General features: G+C 51.9%; 1 protein-coding gene across 1 annotated transcript; it reads left to right on the top strand.

The window, feature by feature from the left end:
- Positions 1-17868: 17868 nt before the first annotated feature.
- Positions 17869-21196, top strand: LOC135406264 (ankyrin repeat domain-containing protein 26-like). Its single transcript, XM_064640691.1, has 4 exons — positions 17869-17945; positions 19149-19430; positions 20128-20363; positions 20950-21196. Exons 1-4 carry the CDS (start codon positions 17892-17894, stop codon positions 21194-21196), a joined length of 819 nt encoding a protein of 272 aa, XP_064496761.1. The 5' UTR covers positions 17869-17891.
- Positions 21197-21768: the final 572 nt, after the last annotated feature.

The following is a 21768-nucleotide window of genomic DNA, read 5'->3' as shown; positions in this document are numbered from 1 at the left end:
ATGTTTGTTGGATGTTTCTTTCTTTTCTCTACCTGTACATGCACTTCCTGATCTTCCCTTTCTTTTTGTACAGGATTCACATACCGCCTTTTGTTGCTAATTTGTTTAATTGTCTTAGTTGGAATATGTTCGGCAATTAATTCATTAATATATCTCTTTCCCTCGTATTGTTTCACCAATTTTTCCAATAATTCTTCCTCCTCTTTTGACCAGCACTTACGAGATGACTCCCGAGCTGTTCTCCCTTTAGGGTGAGCAGCAGCAATCCCTTCCTTATTTCTGGTTTCTGGGTGACTCAGCCTTTTATGCTGTCCCAGGCCTGTTTTTGATTGAAAGCTCCTCCCACGTTCCTCACAAGTCCGATCTCCAGATGGAACCACTTTGTTAGCACCTCTGCACAGTGGATATAGTGACAAACAATAGAATGATAATTCTCTCTCTGCAGACCACATTTTATACATTGGAAAATGATCTTTCTTTTTTCCATGTGATCGAAGAAGGTGGTCTGTGAGTCCCTGTACTCCCATTAGTTTGGTTTTACAACAAGGACAAGATGGATTTTTGTCCAGTAACCTCACCAGTGATATTTCTCCTGGTGATTGGTCTTCCTGGGAGTCTAAAATAGAGTCTGTAGCGAGTATAAATGAGTCCTCCTCATCTCCATTGTTTTCATTTTCAGTGTCAGAGAGATTGTTTTTATTTTCTCTGACTGAGTCTGGTGTAAATGACTCGTAAACTTCTGGAAGTAAATCCAGTTTATCCCCTTGTATTAAAGATTGAGTTGCCTGCCAGTTCTCTATCTCCTTTGAGCTAGAGAACTCTAACTGTTGCAATTCAGTTTCATCTGATGTTGTTACTAAGGGACTTGATGTTTCATCTGATTTGGCTACAAAAGGTTTCCAATCATTAGGATCAGTTTGAGTGGCCGTTGGTACATGCATAAGCCTCATCAACCAGCCCATTTTGTCAGTTTATGTAGTTTGTCCATCCAAGTGAGAGATGACAAGGTTAACAGTACCCCTCAATATCTGTCAACCTGTGCCCAACTTGAGCCCGTGGGCAAGGTTCTGGGTAAATAACTTCTGTAAGTTATTAACAAAAATTTGTATCACTTTCATTTGATTACTCTCGCTGGGCAGTGACTCCAGACGATAGGGAGAGAGAGGCTTTAACCCCTCCTCCGAACTGGGGCCGAGGCCGACTTAGTTACCTGTAAAGGGCATCCAGCGGGACCACGAGGAGGTGCGACCTCTGCGGCTGAGCCCAGTCAGTAACTCTGCTCCACCTTAGGAGAGCGATAGTTACTCCCGCCGTTTACCTGCACTTCACTGAATTTCTTCCCTTTGCCATTGAGAGCTCTGGGCAGAAATCCCAGCGCGTCAGCCCCCGCCGTGGGCCTTGGCGATGCTTGGCTTTAATTAAACAGTCGGATTGCCCTGGTCCGCACCAGTTCCGAGCCTGGTGCTGAGCCCTGGCCAAGGGGGGGCCCTGCCGTGGGGCCCCCTCTGGGGACCCTCCCCCACCTGAACCGTGGAGCTGATGTGTCCCCACCGGGCAGAGCGGGAACCCTCCAGACCCAGAGGGTCCACCCTGGGGTGGAGCTGGCATGATGTCATGGTTTGAGATAGCCCCAAAATCCTAATTCCCTAGTCCCTAGCCCCCTTCCCCATCTCAACCTAATGTGGGATGGGCTTTCCAGACAAAACACGCCAGACTCAGAGTAGGGGAAAGGGAATATATTACAATGACTGTACAAATAAATATTATAACACATTATACACATGATCACAACTATCTCTACCATGACATATAGTATTTACAATGGATCAGATCTCTTCTCCCCTCCAAATAAAAGTCCAGGAGGGAAAGAAGGACAGATCCCTTCCAGTCTCAAAGCAGGAGTCTCTTCTACAGCAGCAGTCATCTGTCCTCTCCACATGCAGCAGCTGATGGCTGGATTTCTGCCAGCACTCACGAGGGAGGCCTCCAAGCTCTCTCGGCCCCTTGACACAGGCAAAGGGGTCTTCTGTGGGCTACATTCACCCCAGACAAGGTCGTTCCACCACGGTCATATCACGAGACGCAGGGGTCTTCGTGACGGTCTGGTATCTCCAGGAGATTCAAGCTCCTTGCAGGGCCTCTGTGCCCTGCCTCAGGCTGCGAGCTTCTTTGTAGCTTGCAGCAAGGGAGGGCCCCCAAGGCCAACCTCCCACACCGTCCTGGCTCAGCTCTCAGGATGACTGAGCTTCTCAGCTCCTCTCTCTCTCCGGTGCTGCTGTACTCCAAGGCTCCTCTCAAATAGGAGTCCATCTACTCCTCCTTTCTCGGAGGTCTCAAAGGAGTTTGGGGGATCTGGTACAGTTCTTACCCCCAGAACTCTGTAGCTCTGCTGCTGACTCTCCTTCTCGCCTCTCCGGGACAACTCGGTGTCTTCCTTCCTCAGTTGCATGTCTGTGCTGCTTCTCCGGTTCAGTTCTTATCTGTCCTGGCTCTTACCCAGAGTCTCTGGACGCTGCGTCTGCCGCTGCTGTCTCTGCTCACAGTGGCTCAGCTCTCACCTACAGGCACTTAGCTCAGCTTTAGGCTGTTCCAGGTCCCCGCGGGCCCCCGCTGGGGGCTGGGGGCCAAAACCCCCCTGTGGGGCTCTGAGACCCTTCCTCGTGGCTCTACAGCATGGCCACCATTTCCTACCACAACCAAAAACTACAACCCTTCTCTTCCGGTCAGCTTGTGGAATGTTTACATTTTGCAGGAGCGCCCATTGGACAAAACTTCAAAACTTCCAGGGGTTTCCACCCCTTGGGGTTCTACCACTTTCTTAGCCTCTGGGGGAAAACAAGATTCAAACCACTACACACAAGTAAATTGGGATAATGAGTGATTGGTCACTCAGAAATCTGAACATGAAATAATACGTTCTTTAGAAGATCTGGTGAAGGAATTGTACTTTCAGTTAAATGAGGAGAAGGAAGAAGAGATGCAGGTGGAGGGGCTGCTGCTGGTGAGCACCGTGTTGGAAAGCTTCCCCCAGAGCTTTGGAATGCACATGAGAGAGAATCCGAGGGAAGAATTGCAGGATGTAGAACCTGTGACTCAGACCTTCTGTGTTCAGTGGAGGAGTTTGGGAGATGGTGAACGAGTGTTATTCTGATAAAGAGCAAAACCTAACGTTTGCATTGACAGCTGATGACGAGGAAGTAACATTACGACCCTTAATTAAAACTGAAACCACAAACGATTGTCAGGGTCAGCAAACTGCTACTAAAATGGTGCCAGGCACGGCTATGGAGATGTGAAGGTCTGGCCATAAATGAGGTGAGATTGAAATCTGGTCAGCATTAAAGCAGTGGGATGCTGAGAGGCCAGGTGTGCTTCCCGGGTAGCAAAGAGTTAAAATCACTGCAGTAAACAGAGCAAGTGGGATCTGCCAAACTGCTGAGGTTACTTTATGGCTCCTGGTTGAAAAGTGGAAATCTGGTAATCTTAACCCTAAAGGAAACACAGGGACTGTGCTCTCACAGTGCTGGGGTTTGCTGCAACACCAAACAGAATTTCTGAAGTTACAGCTAATTTGGCTCCACTGACAGCTGCAGCATTAAATGTTGCAAACCCGGGAGCCACAGTACCAGCACACCCGTGCTTCAGCCCTGGAGGAGTGGTCTCAGCCTTCCCTCCTATTCTCCTCCCGGGCAGTTTATTACAGACAGTTGAATACCAATGCTTGGCCTTTAACAGCTGCTCTGCCAACCAGAGGGGACCCCCCTGAAAAATAGGGGAAGTTTGTGTTGTTTTCTCTTTCCAGGAATGCCAGCACTGCCCCCACTGAAGATGAGAGGAAGGAGTTGCAAGCAGGGCAGCTGCCAGCGGATTTCCCCGAGAAGGCTCACAGCCAGCCAAGATGGGATAATCATTTTTCCCTTAGGCCCTTTTGACTTTGGTTACTTGCTGCTTGAGTAGCATCCTGCCAGACAAGACATTCTTTCTTCTTTTTCAGGATTGGTCTATATTAGGCCAAATTTTCCCTTTCTTTTCCTAGGAACCTGCTGACAGGTGAGACCCAGCTGCCTGAAACCGATGGAACTTTTAACTGCCCCATAATTGCTTGTGCTGTCAGTTTATTAATGTTTGTGATTTGTTCGTGTTTCCATGGCAAGCAACTTGTTGAGAACTAAAAATATTAGGAGGATTTTATAGGACAAACCATTCTGTGTATTGCCAGTTTGATTTTTGCTAAGTTCATTTTGTCTTTTTACAAAAAAGAATGGGGTGGGGAAAGCTTTTATCTTATGGACGTATAAATTTGTCTCAGAAAACTCAATCAAATTTAGCCTGGGAGTTGGTACAAGGATTTATGCCTATTTGGAATCCTATAAATATGTATTAACCTTCCCATTCTGCTTCAGAAGGATTTAGATTTCTTATGATTTGGCTAAATTTTTCAGAGATGTTAATGAGTGAACTAAATAATCTTAACAAAACAAAAGAAAACATTACATGGGAAATGGTTGAGTCCCCCTTCCTAAACCAGAAGGAGGGACGGCCACGGACTGCAGAGGGGACATGGATAAAATACAGGAAGGTCTTTTACCAGCTCTCAAGACCTGTAACCAGTTTTGGAAACACTTGTATTCTCACTTGAACGTGTCTGATGTACTATTGAGTTTCCTACCCTGTGTCCTAGGCAGGTTTTTTACTTTGCATCTCTTCTTTCATTTATGCTAATCAATATGGTAACTCTAGTCCACTGTGCACCCCACATGCTTCTAAACTTTGGGTGCAATTTACTGTAGCAGCAATTGTAAAGGAATGTGATGAGGGGAATTTGCCCACTAAAATTAAAAAAAATAAAAAAGGAAAAGCACCTGGGGATAATAGTTAAATTTGAAAGGGAATTAATTTCATTTATGACCCCACCACCAGTAAAACCACAGCTTTTTGTTTTGTGTCAGGACTAAATCACGACAGAGCTCTCCCCTGTGCTCTGTCCCCTGAGAATGCAGTATAGGCCTGATGTAAAGATGTGCTTATATGAACACTCTTTTATATTTTGTATGAGGACTTTGTACACCAAAAGTTAATTTTTCATGGTGTGTAGAATTACCCAGTGGGGCAGGAACGTTGCCTAGAAATTCTTCCAACTCAATGTGGATGTGGCCAAGAGAGAACCCTGTTTTAAAGCCTTTGAACTGTATGAACACACCTCCTTACAAACCCAGTCACACTTGTTCTGGTGTGCAAAGGGAACCAATTTACTGGGAGACCTGGAGATGCCCTTTGAGTCTTGGCTGAAAAACACGTGTCTTATACGTGAGGTGTGTTTGTTGGGGATCCCCCTCGATGGGATTGAAAAATCAGTACTTGCTGTGGAATTCTGGGACTCATTTCAAGCCCCAGATGTACTTGAGAGACCCCTGGACTTGCAAGACAAGCAGCTCTGGTGCCCCACTTGGGTCAGCTTGGGGTGTTCCTGACTCATCACTCTGCTCTGAGGTGGGGGGTAGTGCTGCCATCCATTTGCCCAAATCGTGTCTCTCCTTACCCGTGGGCAGGAAGGACAGGGCAGGAACTGAGTTGTCCTGAACAAAGCTGAGACTGGATCACTGACACACGTGCCCCAGATTATTATACAGTCAGGCAAAGGATAGATTTTCATCTTTGGGTATTTTTTACACCTTCTCTAGTTCTAACACACCACCAGTGGGCCTTGGAAAGTACCCCAGGGCAGGTGCATGCCCTCAGTAATTGGGCCAGGTGTGTGTTCAGAGAGCTGAACTTGGGAGTCCAGCAGGTGTCAAAACTGGCTTTACAAAATGGGTTGGTGTTAGAGATGTTACTGTTAAAGGAACAAGGGGTGTGTGGAATGTTAAATCTTCCTGAATGTTGTATTGCCATTCACAATGTAACAGCATCAACTGGAAAAACCTGAACCAAAATGAAAGCAGTGGCTGATCCAACCTCAGAACTTTTGCAATCACTCCAACCCAAGGACTGGCTTCAAGGAACTGGCCCCAGTTCCTGGCTGATGTCCATGTTCTAATCCTTGGGACTGGCGGGGTGGGGGCAGTGGCTGATGAGGGTTGGGTTGATGGTTGCAATTGGATTTACATTTTTCATGATTGGAACAGCTGATGTCCGTGGTATGATTACTCTTGTTGTTGTTTCTGCTGTTTGTGTCTTTTCTGCTCTGTCTTGTCTACGTGCACATCACCCTGATGGAAAACCCGTGAACTGAGGAAAAGTCCCTGGCAGAGAGTGTTTGAGCCATGGGGTGGGGTAAGGACTTCAGTGCACTTGCCTGTCTCCAAACCCTGTCAAAGCACAGAAGGAACTTGCTGTAAGAGAAGCCACTGGATAAAAAATCCCCCCTGTGCAGACGGTGAGAACTTGAGATGAGCCCAGAAGGGAGGAATCTGCAAGAGGAAAGAGCTCATGCCAGGCAGGTGGTGAGGCAGATCTGGGGAACCTCCTCCTTCCTGCATCTCAGCAAAAATTCCCCCTGTGGCAGCCTGGGGGAAAGGAAACAACTGCTCACACATGTGCCATCCCAAGTAATGGGAATGGGATCTAGGCCCCTTTTAAAGTCCAGGAGTTCAAGTAAGGCAGTAAAACTTAGGAGACTGATGTATCTCACCATACTCAGCCATAAGGTTCACATCTGCAGCGGACACTTTTATAGCATGGAGGCAAGAGGTACCTGCACTACCACTTCATGAGGTAAAGATGATTGACTGTAGTCAGGGGGGGCTGTGGCAGGAGGGCCTACCCCGAGAAGGCCCAGAAGCCATCAGAAAATGCCCACAGTGCAGGCTCTCATGCAAGCTGGCTGTGGTGAGTTCTGGTGGTGCCACGGTGGTGGGTTTTGGTGTTGAATGAGGCTAAAACCAGCCTGGTTCACCAAACCCCAAACACATCCTGCTTTTTGAAGTTGGGTGTGGCAGATAAGCTGGTGGCTGGCCTGTAAATTTGTGACTAGCAGTCAATCACTTTATACTATAAAAGTCCAGTCCACTTTTCTGCAGTCAGGTTCTTCAAACCTAACCCTTCTTGGGGTGTATGTGTGGAGATTCCTCCCTTGGGCTGGGGACCCCCAAGGATACTCCTTGAGGTTGAGCAAAAGAGTTCTCCCCACAAGCATTGGTATGGGTGAGTTACATCCAATCTCTACTTAATGATTATTTCCCTTCTGCTCCCTTGAATATAATTGCTTCAGTAATTGCTTCAATAGAGTGCACTGTCCTATCCTACCCTGTGCTAGTAGTAGTCTTAGCCTTTATGTTGTGTAGTAAATATGATTAAGATCTTCTCTCTGTTCACCTGTTGATTTGTCTGACCATTTGTATCAATAAATGATTCATTTTATAGAAATAGTCTCACTTTGTCATCATTCAAACCTGCAGGACAAAAGTGGTTCAATCCCACCTCTGTAATTCCTCAGATTTAAATCACCGACATGATCTGAGGCTAAGATTGGATCCAGGCACACCGAGACTCCTCTCTGAGAAGGACTTTAGAAAGCAAGGGGGTCCTTTCTGCCCCTTGTGACTCCCCAGAAGGGCTTCTGTAATAAATGTTGTCTGAGCCTTCCACTCCCACCCGTGACAGCGACCTGGGGGTGTCTCGGCCCTCCTGGTCTTGGAGCCAGAGGAGCTGCTCCCAGGGCTGCTCTCAGTGCTGCTCCTCGTGCAGAAGGAGCTGTGTCATGGCAGTGCCAGCCCTGAGGACGTGCTGCTTGTCCTGGAAAGGGAAAGGAGAGGCTCTGCTGGGAGGGCTGAAGGTCGGTCTGTCCTCCCTGCTGGGAGGGGTTTCCCTTTGCCTTCTGGCCTGCAGGAGAAGGGCTCCCTGGAGAGCAGAGAAAGCAGCATTTCCCCATGCTGGCCTCCCAGGCCTCCCTGCAGAAGGAGCCCAGGACTGGGCTGTGTCCCTCCAGGGAGCCCCCAGCCTCGGGCACGGTGCTGGCAGGCTCCTGGCTTGGGGTGCTTTGTCACCCAGACGGCCCTTCCCAGCCCCCCTCTCCTCACGTGCCACCAGGCACAGATGGACCCACGGACGTGGCCATCCCAGCTGTGGCCCAAGGCGTGGGAAGCAGCAGCTCTCTCCTCTCCTCCTGGCAGCCCAGCCAATTGACCAGCACGTAATGGAAGAGGGGGTAAATGTCTTCACAGAGCTGCACTTCCCGGCTGCCAGGGAAGGGGTGTTGCTCCTGGGTGACATATTGACCCCTTTGGACCATTGTTTCACAACTGTGCCAGGAGAAGAGAAAAGGGAGCACTCGAGAGTCTGCAGTGAGGAAGGTTCCTTGCACCCTCCCCCAAGCCAAGCTTTCTGGGCAGTTCCAGGCTCAGCCCAGGACCAGCTCTGGATCCAGGCTCAGCCTGTGCCCTGAGGTATCTGGATTCAAACCCCTGGCTGTTTCTCTCCTCCTCCCCATCGCACCTTTTCCTCCTAAGTGGCTGTTCCCCTCCAGCCTCTTCCACTGCACCCCTGCACTTCCTCTCCCAATATTCACCCTTTTAACCCTAAAGCAAAGCCAGGGAACAAAGTCATGGGAAGGGACCCTGCAGTTCCTCCACCCCAGCACTGGGGAAGAGACCCTGCAGCTCCTCCACAGCAGCACTGCCACGTCCTGCCCACAGAAACCTCCCAGGCTTCCCCCGCTCCTCCTGCTCACTCACAGCAGTTGGGGATCTCCAAAGCCTGACCTTGCAGCAGGCTGACACTCCCTATGTTCCCTCTGAGATCACAGGGAGGCATCCAAGGTCACTCCAGCCCCATCCCCGGGATCCCGGCCAAGGAGCCGACACTCAGCACTGCAGACGGGCACAGGATCCGGCCCCTCCACACCCGACTGGGCACAGCAGGGCGGGAGCGGCGTTCCCAGGAAGGGGATGCACCGGGGGCTGCGGAGAAGGCAGAGACAGGCACTGAGAGGAGTAGGGAGAGACACAGGAGGCTGGGGCTGTTCCCTGGCAAGGCTGGGGCTGCTGGGCCATGAGGGATGAGCCAGGGGTGTGGGGAGAGCTGTCTTCCTAAGGGGGACCCAGAGGAGCCCTTGAGGCAAATGAGGAGGACAGAGAGGGGCAGAGACCCTGCAGGTTTTTCCCAGCGGGTTCCCACCCTGCAGGAACTGGGATTGGGCTGGTAAGGCAGAGCAGCCGGCTGGCCCTGGCTCAGAGCAAGGAGGCACAGCAACTTCGTACCCCCAGTCCAACAGGGAGCTTTAGAGAAAGGGGAGGGATCTCCCCATGACCGCAGACCCCTGCCCAGACCAGGGGGCCGAGAGTGCCGTGCCGGAGCTGCGGCCACTTTGCCCAAGGTGAGGAGCAGCCTCACCAGGGCCCTTCCCCGTGGCCTTCAGGTGGCTCTGGAGCTTGGACAGGGCACAGTGGGAGCAGGAGCGGGCCAGAGCCACCCAGATGTCACTCACAGCTGCCGTCACATCATCTGTCACCCCCTGAACAAGCACCACGGGACAAGCTCGTGGCTTCCATTATCTGGTGGTTTGACACTGTAATGGAACTACAGTGCTATTTTTTCCTGTCCTGTATGTTCTTTGCCCACAGAAATAGGGAAGGTCTCCTTTCCAGGATGAAGCCATCCCAAATGTCCCATTGCTCTGGTGGCAACAACACCAAAGTTGTTCATTTCTGCAGCTTTATTTGCAAGCTGTTTCCTTCCACCTCTGCCTTGGGCTGCTGAGGCTGCACCAGCAGCTCCACTGTGCAGGGAACAGAGGCTCTTTGGCTCTTTGGTCCCTTAAGTGTCAGCTCATTTGGATCTTCCTCTGGAAACCACCCTCACAAAACCTCCTATTGATGCATAGATAGCACATAACAGTGACAATGGGAAGCTGATGTCCAGTTAAAAATTCAGACTTCCCGGAGCTGGGGACTGTCACTTCTTAACTTCATTTGCTGCCCCTTGTTTCCCTCACCTGCTGGAACACTCTCAGCACCCTGTCTCTTATTATACCCAGAGCTATTCTGGGGTTAGGTTGCCAGCTTTTGAGCAAAGCTCTATTCTAACTGAGAAAGTTTTGGGTAGTCCCATTTCTGGAGAAGATTTATTTATTCTAGGATTCTATGACTGATGAGGGTTTCCTTTCTTCAATCCTTATAGGTTATGTCCTGACTTCCTTCTATTTCTTTTTTGGACCCAATGAATCCTGCTTTATTGCCAGCTGGGGTCCTATCTGTGCAGGTACTACTGAATATGGAACAGTTCTCCTGTAGTTGGGGGGGGCTCTTTTGTTATGTTTTGTTTTTTAATTAATTTCTTAGCAGTTGTATCAGGGAGAGTTTGGAAGGATGCTGAAACTGAAACCATCCACTGTTGAAAACTCAACCAAACCAATATTTATTATCAAGAGGTGGCCAACAAAACGAAAAAAAACAAGAGAGAGGAAGGAGGAGAAAAATAAGCCCTCAGTACAACTCCCCCAGTCCCCCAGGTGTTGCTTCTGAAGTTATCTCACCTCCCCAGAATGCCCAGAATTGCCCAGAGCAGAAGCTGCACTCTGGGACAGTCGGCAGGCTCACAAGATCGCAGCGTCCCCGCAACAGGCAACGTTGTCCTTTCAGGTGAAGCTTGTGTCTCCCGAGCACGAGCCATCAGCTTTTTACCCAATTAATTGGTGAGGTCTGCCTGGGCAGGTGTGGCCAGCACCACCCAGCCAGAGGCCTTCAGTCCCTCCCAGCGTTCTAGAAGTGGTGCCCCTTCTGCGCATGCGTGTGTCCTTTGGAATTCCCCCCACACTTGCACACTGTACTTCAGGGGGTCTTTTCTAAATGAGTCTGGGGCCATACTTCATCACCCTCCTCTTCACTTTCTTCTTCAAATGCCCTTGGAAGGCCATCAGCCAATAAGAAGACACCAATTAATTGTAGTTTGTACAAAACGCCTCCTTCAAGGTCCAAGTTCCAGTTTCTCAGTGCTTGTTTTCTCCTAACTTGGTAGGAAAAGGAGAGACTGTCCCAGGTGGCTGGGCCAAAAACAGACCAAAAGTATCAACATCTAACACAACCCTGACACATCCGCAAACAAAAAGGGAAATTTCTTCAGCCTGTTTGTGGTCCATTGTAGCGTCCCTCCCCTGAGAAAGCTGGTGCAGAACTTGTGGGCCTTCCAACACTTGGTGTTGTCATTGGGGCAAAGTGGGACAAGATGTGTTTGAAAGTTTCTTCCTGCCCTGCTGTGTGCTGCTTGTTGCCTGGTGGAGGAGCAGAGCAGAAATTCACTGTTGGCATCTGGCAAAGCAGCAGGAGAGAGCAGTTGTGAGGGGAAGGGGGGTGAGGTGTCTGCTCTTCAAGAGGGACAAGACAAAGGAGTTGAGGAATTGTTGGGAACTCTGGCATGGAAGGCTTGGAGCGCTGGGTGGGCATTTCTTGAGAGCTGTGGTGGCCCCACTTCGTCCTGAGCCGCATTTGATGGCAGTGTGTCCAGAGGCAGCCCGGCTCCAGGCTGAAGCAAAAAGCCAGAGCGGGTGATGCGGGAGCTGCTCCAGCGCCTACCGCAGCCTGCGGCCCGGTGGGAGCGTCCCGGGCCCTGCCCCGGGGCGCCCTGAGGCGGGGCAGTGCCCACTCCCGCCGGCCGCCCTCACAAGGCCCAGGCCGCCTCCTTCCCACAAGGCCCAGCAGGGCCGCCCTCACACCTGCCCCGCCCTGCCCTGCCCCGCCCGGCCCCACCCTGCCCCGTGGCCTCTGTCACACCCCACGCTGACGTGCTGAGCCTTCCACCAGCCATTGTGACGCCACAGGCGCCAGTCGGGCACGGCTTTGTTGGTGCCCGCAGCCGGCGCCCAGAGCTGCTGTAGCCTCTCGGGGAGCAGCAGCACATCCCGCTCGGGGAGCATTGCGCGCCTGCATCGCCGTCTTGGCAGCTGCAGGCCACGACCACTGCGCAGGGCGACCTCGTCTGCCTTGTGCTTCATACCCTGTGCCCGTCCTTATTCTCGTCCCCTTTGTCACCCTCCCCCTAAACCTCGCCCCGTCCCATTCCTCATCCCCACTTGGCTCCCGGCAGCCCGCCGGGGCCTTCTTGCCCTTCCTGCTGCTGGGAGCTCCAAGCAGGGCCATGCCGTGGCTTCTGAGCAAGAAGCGACGGCAGTCGCCCTCCAGCAGCCCCAGTGGGCAGCCCTGGGCTGCCACCAGCTCCAGCAGCGCCTCCCAGCTCCGGGAGCAGGGGCTGGGCAGGCTGCACCGCGCGGCCGCCCGCGGTGACCTGGGCTGGCTGAGGCGCTGGCGCTGGTACGTCAAGGTAGTCGGCATCGACAGGCCAGACCAGGAGATGCGGTGAGTTCTGGGCCACGCTGATGGCACACCTTGGCTGCTCCTGAGCCAAGCTGCAGTAGTCCTCGGCAGCCCTCTCTTAGGGACAAGGCTTGAAAAGTGACATTTGCCCTGTCAGCTGGGACAGGGAACTCTTGAGCTTTTCACTGCTCGGAGCTGCCGGCCGGGCTCCAGCGCTGCTGCAAACGCGTGTTGCCCACCTGCCCCTTGGCCGTGCTCTCTCTGCAGGGCTGTTCTGCAGCTGCTCGGCCCTCTCCTGTTCTCTTCTGCCCTCTGGCTCATCAGGGCAGGGTTGCAGCAGCAGCAGCAGCAGCAGCAGCAGCAGCAGCAGGAGGAGCAGAGTCCGGGCAGGGTCCCCAGGGGGCTGGGTAGAGACACAGCTTGGGCTCGTCCTTTGTCTGTCTGGGTTAAGAGTGTCTGTTTAATTTTTAGGACACCTCTGCATCTGGCTTCAGCCAATGGCCATGCAGATGTCGTCAGATATCTGCTAAGAAAGAACAGCCAGCCCAACCTCACTGACAACTTCAAGAGAACAGCCCTGATGAAGGTGTGTGGAATGCCTTCTGAGCTTGGAGGTGGGGCTCAGTGCTGGGGTGTTAAAGGGGAGGTGTCTGGCAGGATTCCTTGCAGGGCAGGGCCATAGAAACACACCTATTGCAATGGGCACAGCACAGCCTCTGTTAGCTGATCTTTGCAGATGGTCTTCTATGGCAGCACTCAGGAGCTGAGGGAGTTGTGACAGAGGGGGATGGAAAAGTTGGAAGCCTTTCCCTTTTGGTGTGTTGTTGCCAGGCAGTCCAGCAGGAGCAGGAAGAATGTGTTGCTGTTCTGCTGGAACACGGTGCCGACCCCAATCTGGCAGACGCTGACGGCAACACTGCCCTTCACCTGGCTGTCCTCTCTAAAAACACAGCTGTAGCAGGGCTGTTACTGGAGCATCATGCCAACAGTGATGCTCAGAACCAGGTAACCTTGGCACGTGGCTAAAGCTGCTCTTTCCAACAGCTGCAGAGCTTGTCTGTGTCTTTCTAATGGGGATTCTTTCTCCTTTTAGTGGGGATTTACCCCCTTGAAACTTGCAGCCTTGCAACAGCACGAGGAGATTCTGGAGTGCCTTGTGAACAAAGCAGCTGACAGGCCTGCTCAAGCCCAGGGGGAAAGGTGAGGGCTTTGTCAAAACAGCCCCCGGGTGTTCTGGGTAGTCTGCAAGTGTGACCCAGACGAGGGGCGTGGCAATGAGCTGGGAAAAAGAAGGAGCAGCCCCGTGGAAGCAGTTCCCCGTGGGACTGGTGAATGCAGGTCTGCCCTTGGCTGCTCTCGTACCTCAGGGGCTCTCGTCCTTTGCCCGCTGAGGTCTGCAAGAAAGCCTTGTCTGTGGTGCCCTCCCCCCACCCAGAGCCAGAGCCCCGGGGAAACTTGCCAGTAGCTCAGCAGCGGGGCTGCTCTGCAGGCCAGGGGGGTTTGAGGCACGGCAGAGTTGGGGTGTTCAGTGCTCTGAAGGGAAGCGCTGGGGGAAAGAGAAGCAACACTGTCCCAGGGGACACGAGGGGCTCCGAGCACAGAAGGAGAAAACTTCCTGCCATGGAGATGGTCAGGGGGTCGAAGGGCTTGCCCTGGGAGTTTGTGCAGCCGCATCTGGGGGGACTTTGAAGAGCAGTGCAAGGAGCCCTGAACAGCACGGCCTGAGCTGGTAGTTGAGGCTGCTTTAGGGAGGCCCCTTGTAAGAGAAATTCTCCAATGCTTCCATGGACTTGGCTTTGCTTTCCCGGAGCTTGTAGGAAAGGGGGGAAGAGCTGTTTTGGGAGCAAACAGGGGAAAAATGGTGCAGGATCAGACATGTTTCTGATGAAATTTTGCATGCTTTAGGAGTGCTCTTGTGGTTCCTGGAAGCCACAAGGCTCACCTGGAGGAAGATAATCTGCGCTTGCAGGAGGAGCTGGACAGGGCTGACGCGGAGGTATGGAAAGCCTGTCCCCACAGGGAGAAACCTGGGGGTGCCTGTTGCTTCCTATCCATCCTGAAAACGGACAAACCAGTGTTCATTGTGTTCATTGGGGAGTAGAAGTGAAGCTTTGAGAGGACTTGAATGGATTGCAGTTCTTTGGGCAGAGGGGATGCACACAGACATGCAGCACCTGAGTTCTTCAGCAGCAGCTGGCTCCTCTCTGGAAAAGCTCCCCTGACAACTGTGGATTCTTCCCGTGGTTTTACAGCTGCAGGAGGAGGAAGAAAAGCATCTTCAGTCTGAGCATTGTGTTCCTGACTTGAAGACTGCCTTGGATGCCAAGACAAGAGAGGCAATAACTTCCTCCCAGGAACTGCAGGACCTCCTGGAAGAAGACGCGCAAGAGTAAGAGAGTAACCCAGTGAAGCGAGGGGTCTGTGGCTTTGGGGGATTGGGTGGAAACAGGGGGACAGTCAGTGGGATTTTGAAGGACACTTCTGCTGTGGCTTCTGTTCCTTAGCACAGTTTGTCTGGCATTGGCTTTTCTGGTAATAAGAGCTGTATTTCTTCTTAAGCTTTGCAAGTGAGAACAGCAGATTGGAAGCCACTGTCCAGCAGCCAAGCGAGAGCGTTGAAGCCCTTCCGAGAGCCCTGCAAGCCTCTGCCTCAGTAAGCTGGTGCTAAGTTTGCCTTTCTGTGACTCTTGAGCCTAGTTGCCTATTTCTGTGGGGCAATTGCCAGATGAAGTTTTCCTGGAGAGCCTGGGGAGCTCAGTTTCTGCCTTCTCCTCAGCAGAGGCTGCTCAGAAAGCAGCCTGGTCCTTTCCCCGGCTGCTACAAAAGCCCTGAGGGTATTTGGTGTGCTGGACACTGGAGGAATTCTTAGATTCTAAATGAGGAGTTTCATCATGAGCTCCAAGGGACCCAGAAGTATTGTTGCCAGAAGTGTCTCCCAAATTCTTAAGTAGGTGTAAAGTTTCTTCTTTCTGTGGGGGAATCTTTCAAGTGTTTCCTAGGCTGGTTTCCAGTAGATGATAAATACAGTTGCCATGGCCACCCCCTTGAGAGGTTTTCCCAGAATTCACTGCCTTTAGATCACGCTGAGTTTTCTTTTCTTTTTTTTTTCTGTGTCCAGGGTGGTGAACTTTCCCAGCATCTGGACATGGAGCCTGGAACAGGCATGCAGCTCGAGGCCCTAAACCAGGCTTTGCAAGAAGAGCTGTCCACTCTGCTTGGGAAGTGTGAACAACTGGAGAAGAGCAAATGTCAGCTGCAAGAAGAGGTGACAAAACTCCACCACCATTTGGAGACTTTGGTGCTGGATGGCAGCCAAAGAGAACAGTGTACAGGAGAGGTGGCAGAAGGAGCTGACCAGGAAAGAAGTGCAAAGCTACAAGAGGTCAGCCTCGTTTTGCAAGTAAGTGAATTTCTCCCCAGTGTCCACAGGCTCTTCATTAGGAGCTTTGAAGCAGAGTGCTCATTTGGGCTTCTTTCCCAATGCAAAGAATTGTTTGCCCTGGTAGCTCCTGGGTTGTGCCTTGATTGCTGCTGGGAGTGAGGAGGCAGAGCCGCCTCTCTGAGTAAGGCTGGGCCCTTGGAACTGGGTGTGTGCAATTTTGTGCTGGGCAGAGCTCTCTTTTTCTTGTGGTGGTTGAAGGTGCACTGTCTCCTTCAGGCACAGGCAGCCCACCAGGCCCCACTAGGACAAACTGAAGACAGTCATTGTGTTTCCATGAGAATCCAGTTGGAAAAAAGGATTAGAAATCTGGAAAGTGAATTGGAGAGGATCAAAAACACCCAACAAGAGAGTGCTTCTCGTAAAGAAGCAACTCAGGGAGGGATGGAAATGTACAAAGAGCTGTATGTGGAGGAAGTGAAAACCAGAAGATGCCTTGCCAAGAAACTGGAAAGGTAAGTCCATGCTTGTTTGGAGAGGTAATAAGAGACTCCTTTTTCTTCCTGCATTTTCCTTGGGAATCCATCTTCTCCATCTGGCCAGCATTATTGCCCTCCATTGGCCACCAGGGTCTGATGGAGTTGCCAAGACCCTCTCCTTGATGTTTGAAAAGTCGTGGCAGTCAGGGGAAGTCCCGGGTGAGGGGAAAAAGGGAAACCCACTGTGCCCATCTTTGAAAGGGGTAGAAAGGAGGGCCCTGGGAACTGCCAACCTGTCAGCCTGCCCTCTGTGCCTGGGGAGGTGATGGAAAAGATCCTTCTAGAAGCTCTGTCAAGGCACGTGGATGACAGGGAGGTGATTGGAAGCACCAGCACAGCTTCGCCAAGGGCAAGTCCTGCTTGACCGACCTGGTGGCCTTCTAAGATGGAGTGACTGCCTCAGTGGACAAGGGCTACCCATGTCATCTCCCTGTCATTCTGGGAAGCCTTTGACACAGTCCCCCACAACATCCTTCTCTCCAAAGTGGAGAGAGAAGGATTCAATGTGTGGACTGTTAGATGGATAAGAAATTGGGTGAACAGTGCCATGCAGAGGTGGTGATCAATGGCTCAGAGTGCTGAGGGCCATCAGTGCCGAGTGGTGTCCCTCAGGGGTCTGGACTGGGCCCAGTGTTCTTTAATCTCTTCACTAATGATCCAGAGGAAGGGATGGAGTGCGCCCTCAGCAAATTTGCAGCTGCCACCAAGCTGAGGGGTGTGGTTGACACAGCTGATGCCATCCAGAGGGCCCTGGACCAGTTGGAGAAGTGGGCCCATGGCAATCTGCTGATGGTTTACCAAGAGCCAGTGCAAGCTGCTGGCCGTGGCTCAGGGCAGCCCCTGTATCAGTGCAGGCTGGGGGATGAAGAGGGGCAGAGCAGCCCTGCCGAGAAGCCCTTGGGCTGGAGGAGAGGCCGGACATGAGCCGGCGATGTGCGCTCGCAGCCCAGAGAGCCAATTGTGTCCTGGGCTGCGTCCAAGGCAGCGTGGCCAGCGGGTGGAGGGAGGGCATTCTGCCTCTCTGCTCTGCCCCTGGGAGAGCCCAGCTGGAGTGCTGCATCCAGCTCTGGGCTCCTCAGCACAGCAAGGACCTCCAGCTGTTGGACTGAGTCCAGAGGAGGCCACCAAGGTGCTTGGAAAGATGGAGCACCTCTGCTAGGAGGAAAGGCTGGGACAATTGCAACCCTTCAGCCTGGAAAAGAGAAGGCTTTGGGGTGACCTAATTGTGGCCTTTTGGGGTGAGAAGGGAGCCCACAAGAAGGATGAAGAGAGTGCATTTAAAAGAGCAGGTAGTGAGAGGACAAGGGGGAATGGCTTCAAATGGAAAGAGAGTAGGTTTAGATTTGATCCTGGGAAGAAATTGGTTGCTGTGAGGGTGGTGAGGAACTGCAACCGGTTGCCCAGAGAAGCTGTGGATGCCCCATGGCTGGAAGTGTTCAAGGCCAGGTTGGATGGGGTTGTGAACAAGCTGGTCTGGTGGAAGGTGTCCCTGCCCACAGCAGGAGGCTTGGAACTGGATGATCTTTAAGGTCCCTGCCAAGCCAAGCCATTCTAGGCTTGGATGCTGTCTGTGCTGTTTCTGTGAGACCGTGGGGGAAAGGCTGGTTCTTCCTGTGTTTCATGGTTTTCTTGACTAATTTGCTGTGCAGGCTGGAAAAGCTTCTGAGGATAGAGAGGAGGCAACTCCGGGTTAATGAAGAGAAAGGAAGTCAGTCCCAGCTGGAAGAAATGAAGAGGAGATATTCTGAAAAGGTCAAGGAAGTTGATAGATTCCAAAGAGAGGTGAGCTGCGCTCTGGGTGGGGCTCTTTGGTTGTGGTGTTCCTTCTTTTGAAAGCTGGGGGATGCATTCCCTCTATTTCCTGTCATGTTGATGATTTTGTTTCCCTTGGCTGCATTTTGGATGTGATGGGCTTTTCTTAATGCTCCTCCTGCTGTTCCAGTGGGAGATGACTCGAACTAATCCGGGGTAGTTCTCCTTGTGGGGAAAGATGGAAATGTTGAGGGCAAAGCAGTAGGTGTAAGGGCTGATGGAGGCCAGGCTGTCCTGCAGAGGAGGGGCAAGCCAGGAGTGGCAGCCAGCCTGGCAGGGTGCGTGAGCTGAGGGGCCAGGGAGCCGTCCCACAGGCCCTGAGCAAGAAGAGCAGAACAGGTCCCCTGAGAGTGAGCGGGGTCAGCCAAGAGTGCAGATCCCCCGGCTGGGCCTGAGGGATGGGCAGGTCTGCCGTCCTGGCAGGACACCACGTGCATGGGCTGAGAGCAGTGGGGCCCAGCTCAGGCCTGGCTGCAGCTGGAGGGAGGCTGTGACAGCGTCCTCTGGGTGTGCCAGATGAATTGCTGCCCTGGCAGAGAGGGGAGGAACAGCGCTGTCACTGGCAGGGCACCATCAGCCCCTGAGCCCTGTCTCAGGCACGAGCTGAGCAGGAGGCACTTGAGGTTTGGCTTTTCTCCACAGTGTTGTTGCTGCCCAGGGCCCAAGGAGGACAGGGGCCTCCCAGGGGAAAATCTGTCCCTTCTTGCTCACGGGGAGCTGTTTCAGCCCATCCTGTGGCGGGGAGCAAGAAGGACTGTTCCCAGCAGTGCTGTTGAGGCTGCTGTGCCTGTGCAGCAGTGGCACAGAACCTCTGATCCCTTCTCCGCTCGTCACTCGGATCCGTTGCTGAAGCGGCGTCTGTCAGAGCCACGCTTGGGTTTGAAGGCATCCCTGTAGAATGGCTTCCTGCCTTTGCAGTCATTCCTTTGGAGTCCAGAAGCGTGGAGCATTTTTGCATGAGGAACTCCAAAAGGCTGGGAAGCTGAGGAATCCCATGACAAATGATGGGAAAGCTGTTCTTGCTGGAAAAGAAAAGCCTGGTTGCACTTTGTGTCTAGTCCTGAGCCAGCAGATGATGAATAAAGTCTCCCTGGGCACCTCCTTTTGAGGTTTTCCCAGAATTCACTGCCTGTAAACCATGCTGAGCTCCTTTTTTGTTCTTTCTGTCTGCAGGTTGCTGAACTTTCCCAGCAGTTGGACAAGGAACATGAACAGTGCACGCAGCTGGAGGCCAAAAATCAGGCTTTGCAAGAAGAGCTGTCTGCCCTGCGTGGGGAGTGCGAGAACCTGGCCATGGACAAATGCCAGCTGCAAGAAGAGCTGGCAAAACTCCACCATCATTTGGAGACCAACGTGGTGGATCGCAGCCAACTCGAACAGTGTAAAAGAGAGGTGGAAGAACAAGCAGACCAGGAAATAAGACAAAAACTCCAAGAAGTCAATGAGTTTTTGCAAGTAAGTGAATTTCTCCCCAGTGTCCACAGGCACTATGTAAACTTCTCTTGTGGCCATGGTGTTTGGTCTTTTTCTTTTGCTCCTGTATTCTGTGGGTTAGCTTCTGTCTTTGCTGAAGGCAGTGGCAGAAGGCAATCTGGTTGGGCAGGAGTGCTGTCATGGGTGTGGAATGTGCTGGCAGGTCCCTGAATCCAAAGGCTGCCCAAGGCAGATTCCCACTTTGCAGTGCTTGGGGGGATCTCTGTGCGCTGCTCTGCTTCTCACTGCTCATCCTTGAATGGGTTTGGCAACTTGCAGCTGTCATGGCCAGACCTACAGGTGCTGCTTTGTCCTTGTAGGGGGTGAAAGTGCTCAGAAAAGGAGTCACTGAAATTCCAGTGGTGTGGGTGAGGGGCTGGAGGTGGATGTGGAAGCTCTTCTTGTCTTTGAAGAATCCTTTTGGACATGCCCTGTCCTACAGACCCAGTGTCTCTTCATTAGTAGCTTTGAAGCAGAGTGCTCATTTGGGCTTCTTTCCCACTGCAAAGAATTGTTTGCCCTGGTAGCTCCTGGGTTCTGCCTTGGTTGCTGCTGGGAGTGAGGAGGCAGAGCCGCCTCTCTGAGTAAGGCTGGGCCCTTGGAACTGGGTGTGTGCAATTTTGTGCTGGGCAGAGCTCTCTTTTTCTTGTGGTGGTTGAAGGTGCACTGTCTCCTTCAGGCACAGGCAGCCCACCAGGACACCTTAGAAGAAATCAGAGCCAGTCATGTGGACTCACTGAAAAAACAGTTAGAAGACAGAATTAGAGATCTGGAACGTGCACTGGGAAGGACAAAAAGCAACCAAGCAGAAAGACCTTTTCAAAAAGAATCCACCCAGGCAGAAGTGGACAAGTACAAAGAGCTGTATCTGGTGGAAGCCAAAACCAGAAAAAGCCTCGCCAAGAAACTGGAAAGGTAAGTCCCTGCTTTTTTGGACTGGTAAGAACAGACTCCTTTTTCCTCCTGCATTTTCCTTGGAAATCCCTTTTCTACATCTGGCCAGCGTCAGGTGTGAAAGCAGAACGTGGCATCTTTGTGGGAAAGTTCCTTCAGAGCCTTCCTTTCCTCAGACCTGTCTTCCTTTCTCTTTAGAGTTCCAGCAGTAACCCCACAGCAGCACCACTCTGGCATTATTGGTGTCTTTTCAAGTTGAGGTTGTTTTAGCAGGCAGTCTTTTTGCCAGTCTCTCCTCTCCTCATGCCGTGGGTGACAGAGAAGATGAATCTTGTGCCCTTTCCTGTTTGAATAAGGAGAGGCCTCTGGGAGAAGAGAGTTGGATTCTGTGAATCCAAAATAAGGCGGCTCTTTCTTGGCTTCTGTTTTGGCAGCGGGTCTGAGGGTTGAGCTTTCCTTGAGAAGGCCAGGGTAGGCCAGAGTTCTTCTGGAGGTGACACTGGCTGCTCCTTGCACTTGGTGTGATTTCTTAGAAACAGGCCCTGTGAACAAGCTCAGATCAAAGGATGTGCTTGTTTTGGACGCTCTTCATGCCCTTGGCTTTTAGAAGTCGAGTAGTAGCCAAGGCTGTGGAGGGTAACTTTGCAAAAGCCTTCCTGCCAAAGATGACTCTGTGTGTGCTTGTGAATGTTTCAGAGCTACTGAGAGACTTGCAGTGGCCAACACCAAGCTCTTTTTGGAGCGCCACAGAAGCAGATCTGCAGTCCCAAGCAGCGCTGTCAGCGGAGTTCTGGCTGCAAGTCCACTTCTGGATTCACCTGGCCTGGGACATGTTGGCATCAGTTTGGGACTGAGCAGAAGTCTGGCTCTCAGAACACCACCCAGACACCTGTGGTAAAGCCCAAGACTTCTGCTCATCAGGTTGGTACAGATTTTCCAGAGTAGTCAAAGGCCAAAAAGATTGAAATGGAAGCAATGAGCTGTGGAACTCCATTCTTTTCCAAGAGAAACTGTGGGCAAGAGCTCTGTGGCACAGGAACCTCCCACCTAAGTTCTACCCTAAATTTACACGTAGTAATCTTCTGTAGTCTGTGGGGTTTGGCAGGAAGCCAACTCCAACCAGCTACAGATGGTTTTGGTGTCAGAAGTGGGATTGTTTTGGTTCCTTTGGTTTTGTTGTGGGAACATTGTCTGGGAAAGCTGCCAAGAGCAGGTTTGTTTTGTCAACATCCACCATTGTTTTGGGACACTCCTGGGAGAGCTGCCAAGAAGGATTTTGTTTATCTAAACATAGCTTTGTTTAAGAACAAGGAGAAAGAAAAATAATAACAATGGCCTTTTTCCTAATTTTTTCCTGATTCTTGCTGGTTTTGTGCCTGTCCCAGGACATCGTGTAAGGGACCGTTCAGATGGATGGAACAAATTG

This window comes from Pseudopipra pipra, chromosome W (assembly GCF_036250125.1).
Source record: "Pseudopipra pipra isolate bDixPip1 chromosome W, bDixPip1.hap1, whole genome shotgun sequence".
NCBI lineage: Eukaryota > Metazoa > Chordata > Aves > Passeriformes > Pipridae > Pseudopipra > Pseudopipra pipra.
This window is presented reverse-complemented; position numbering and strand designations above follow the sequence as displayed.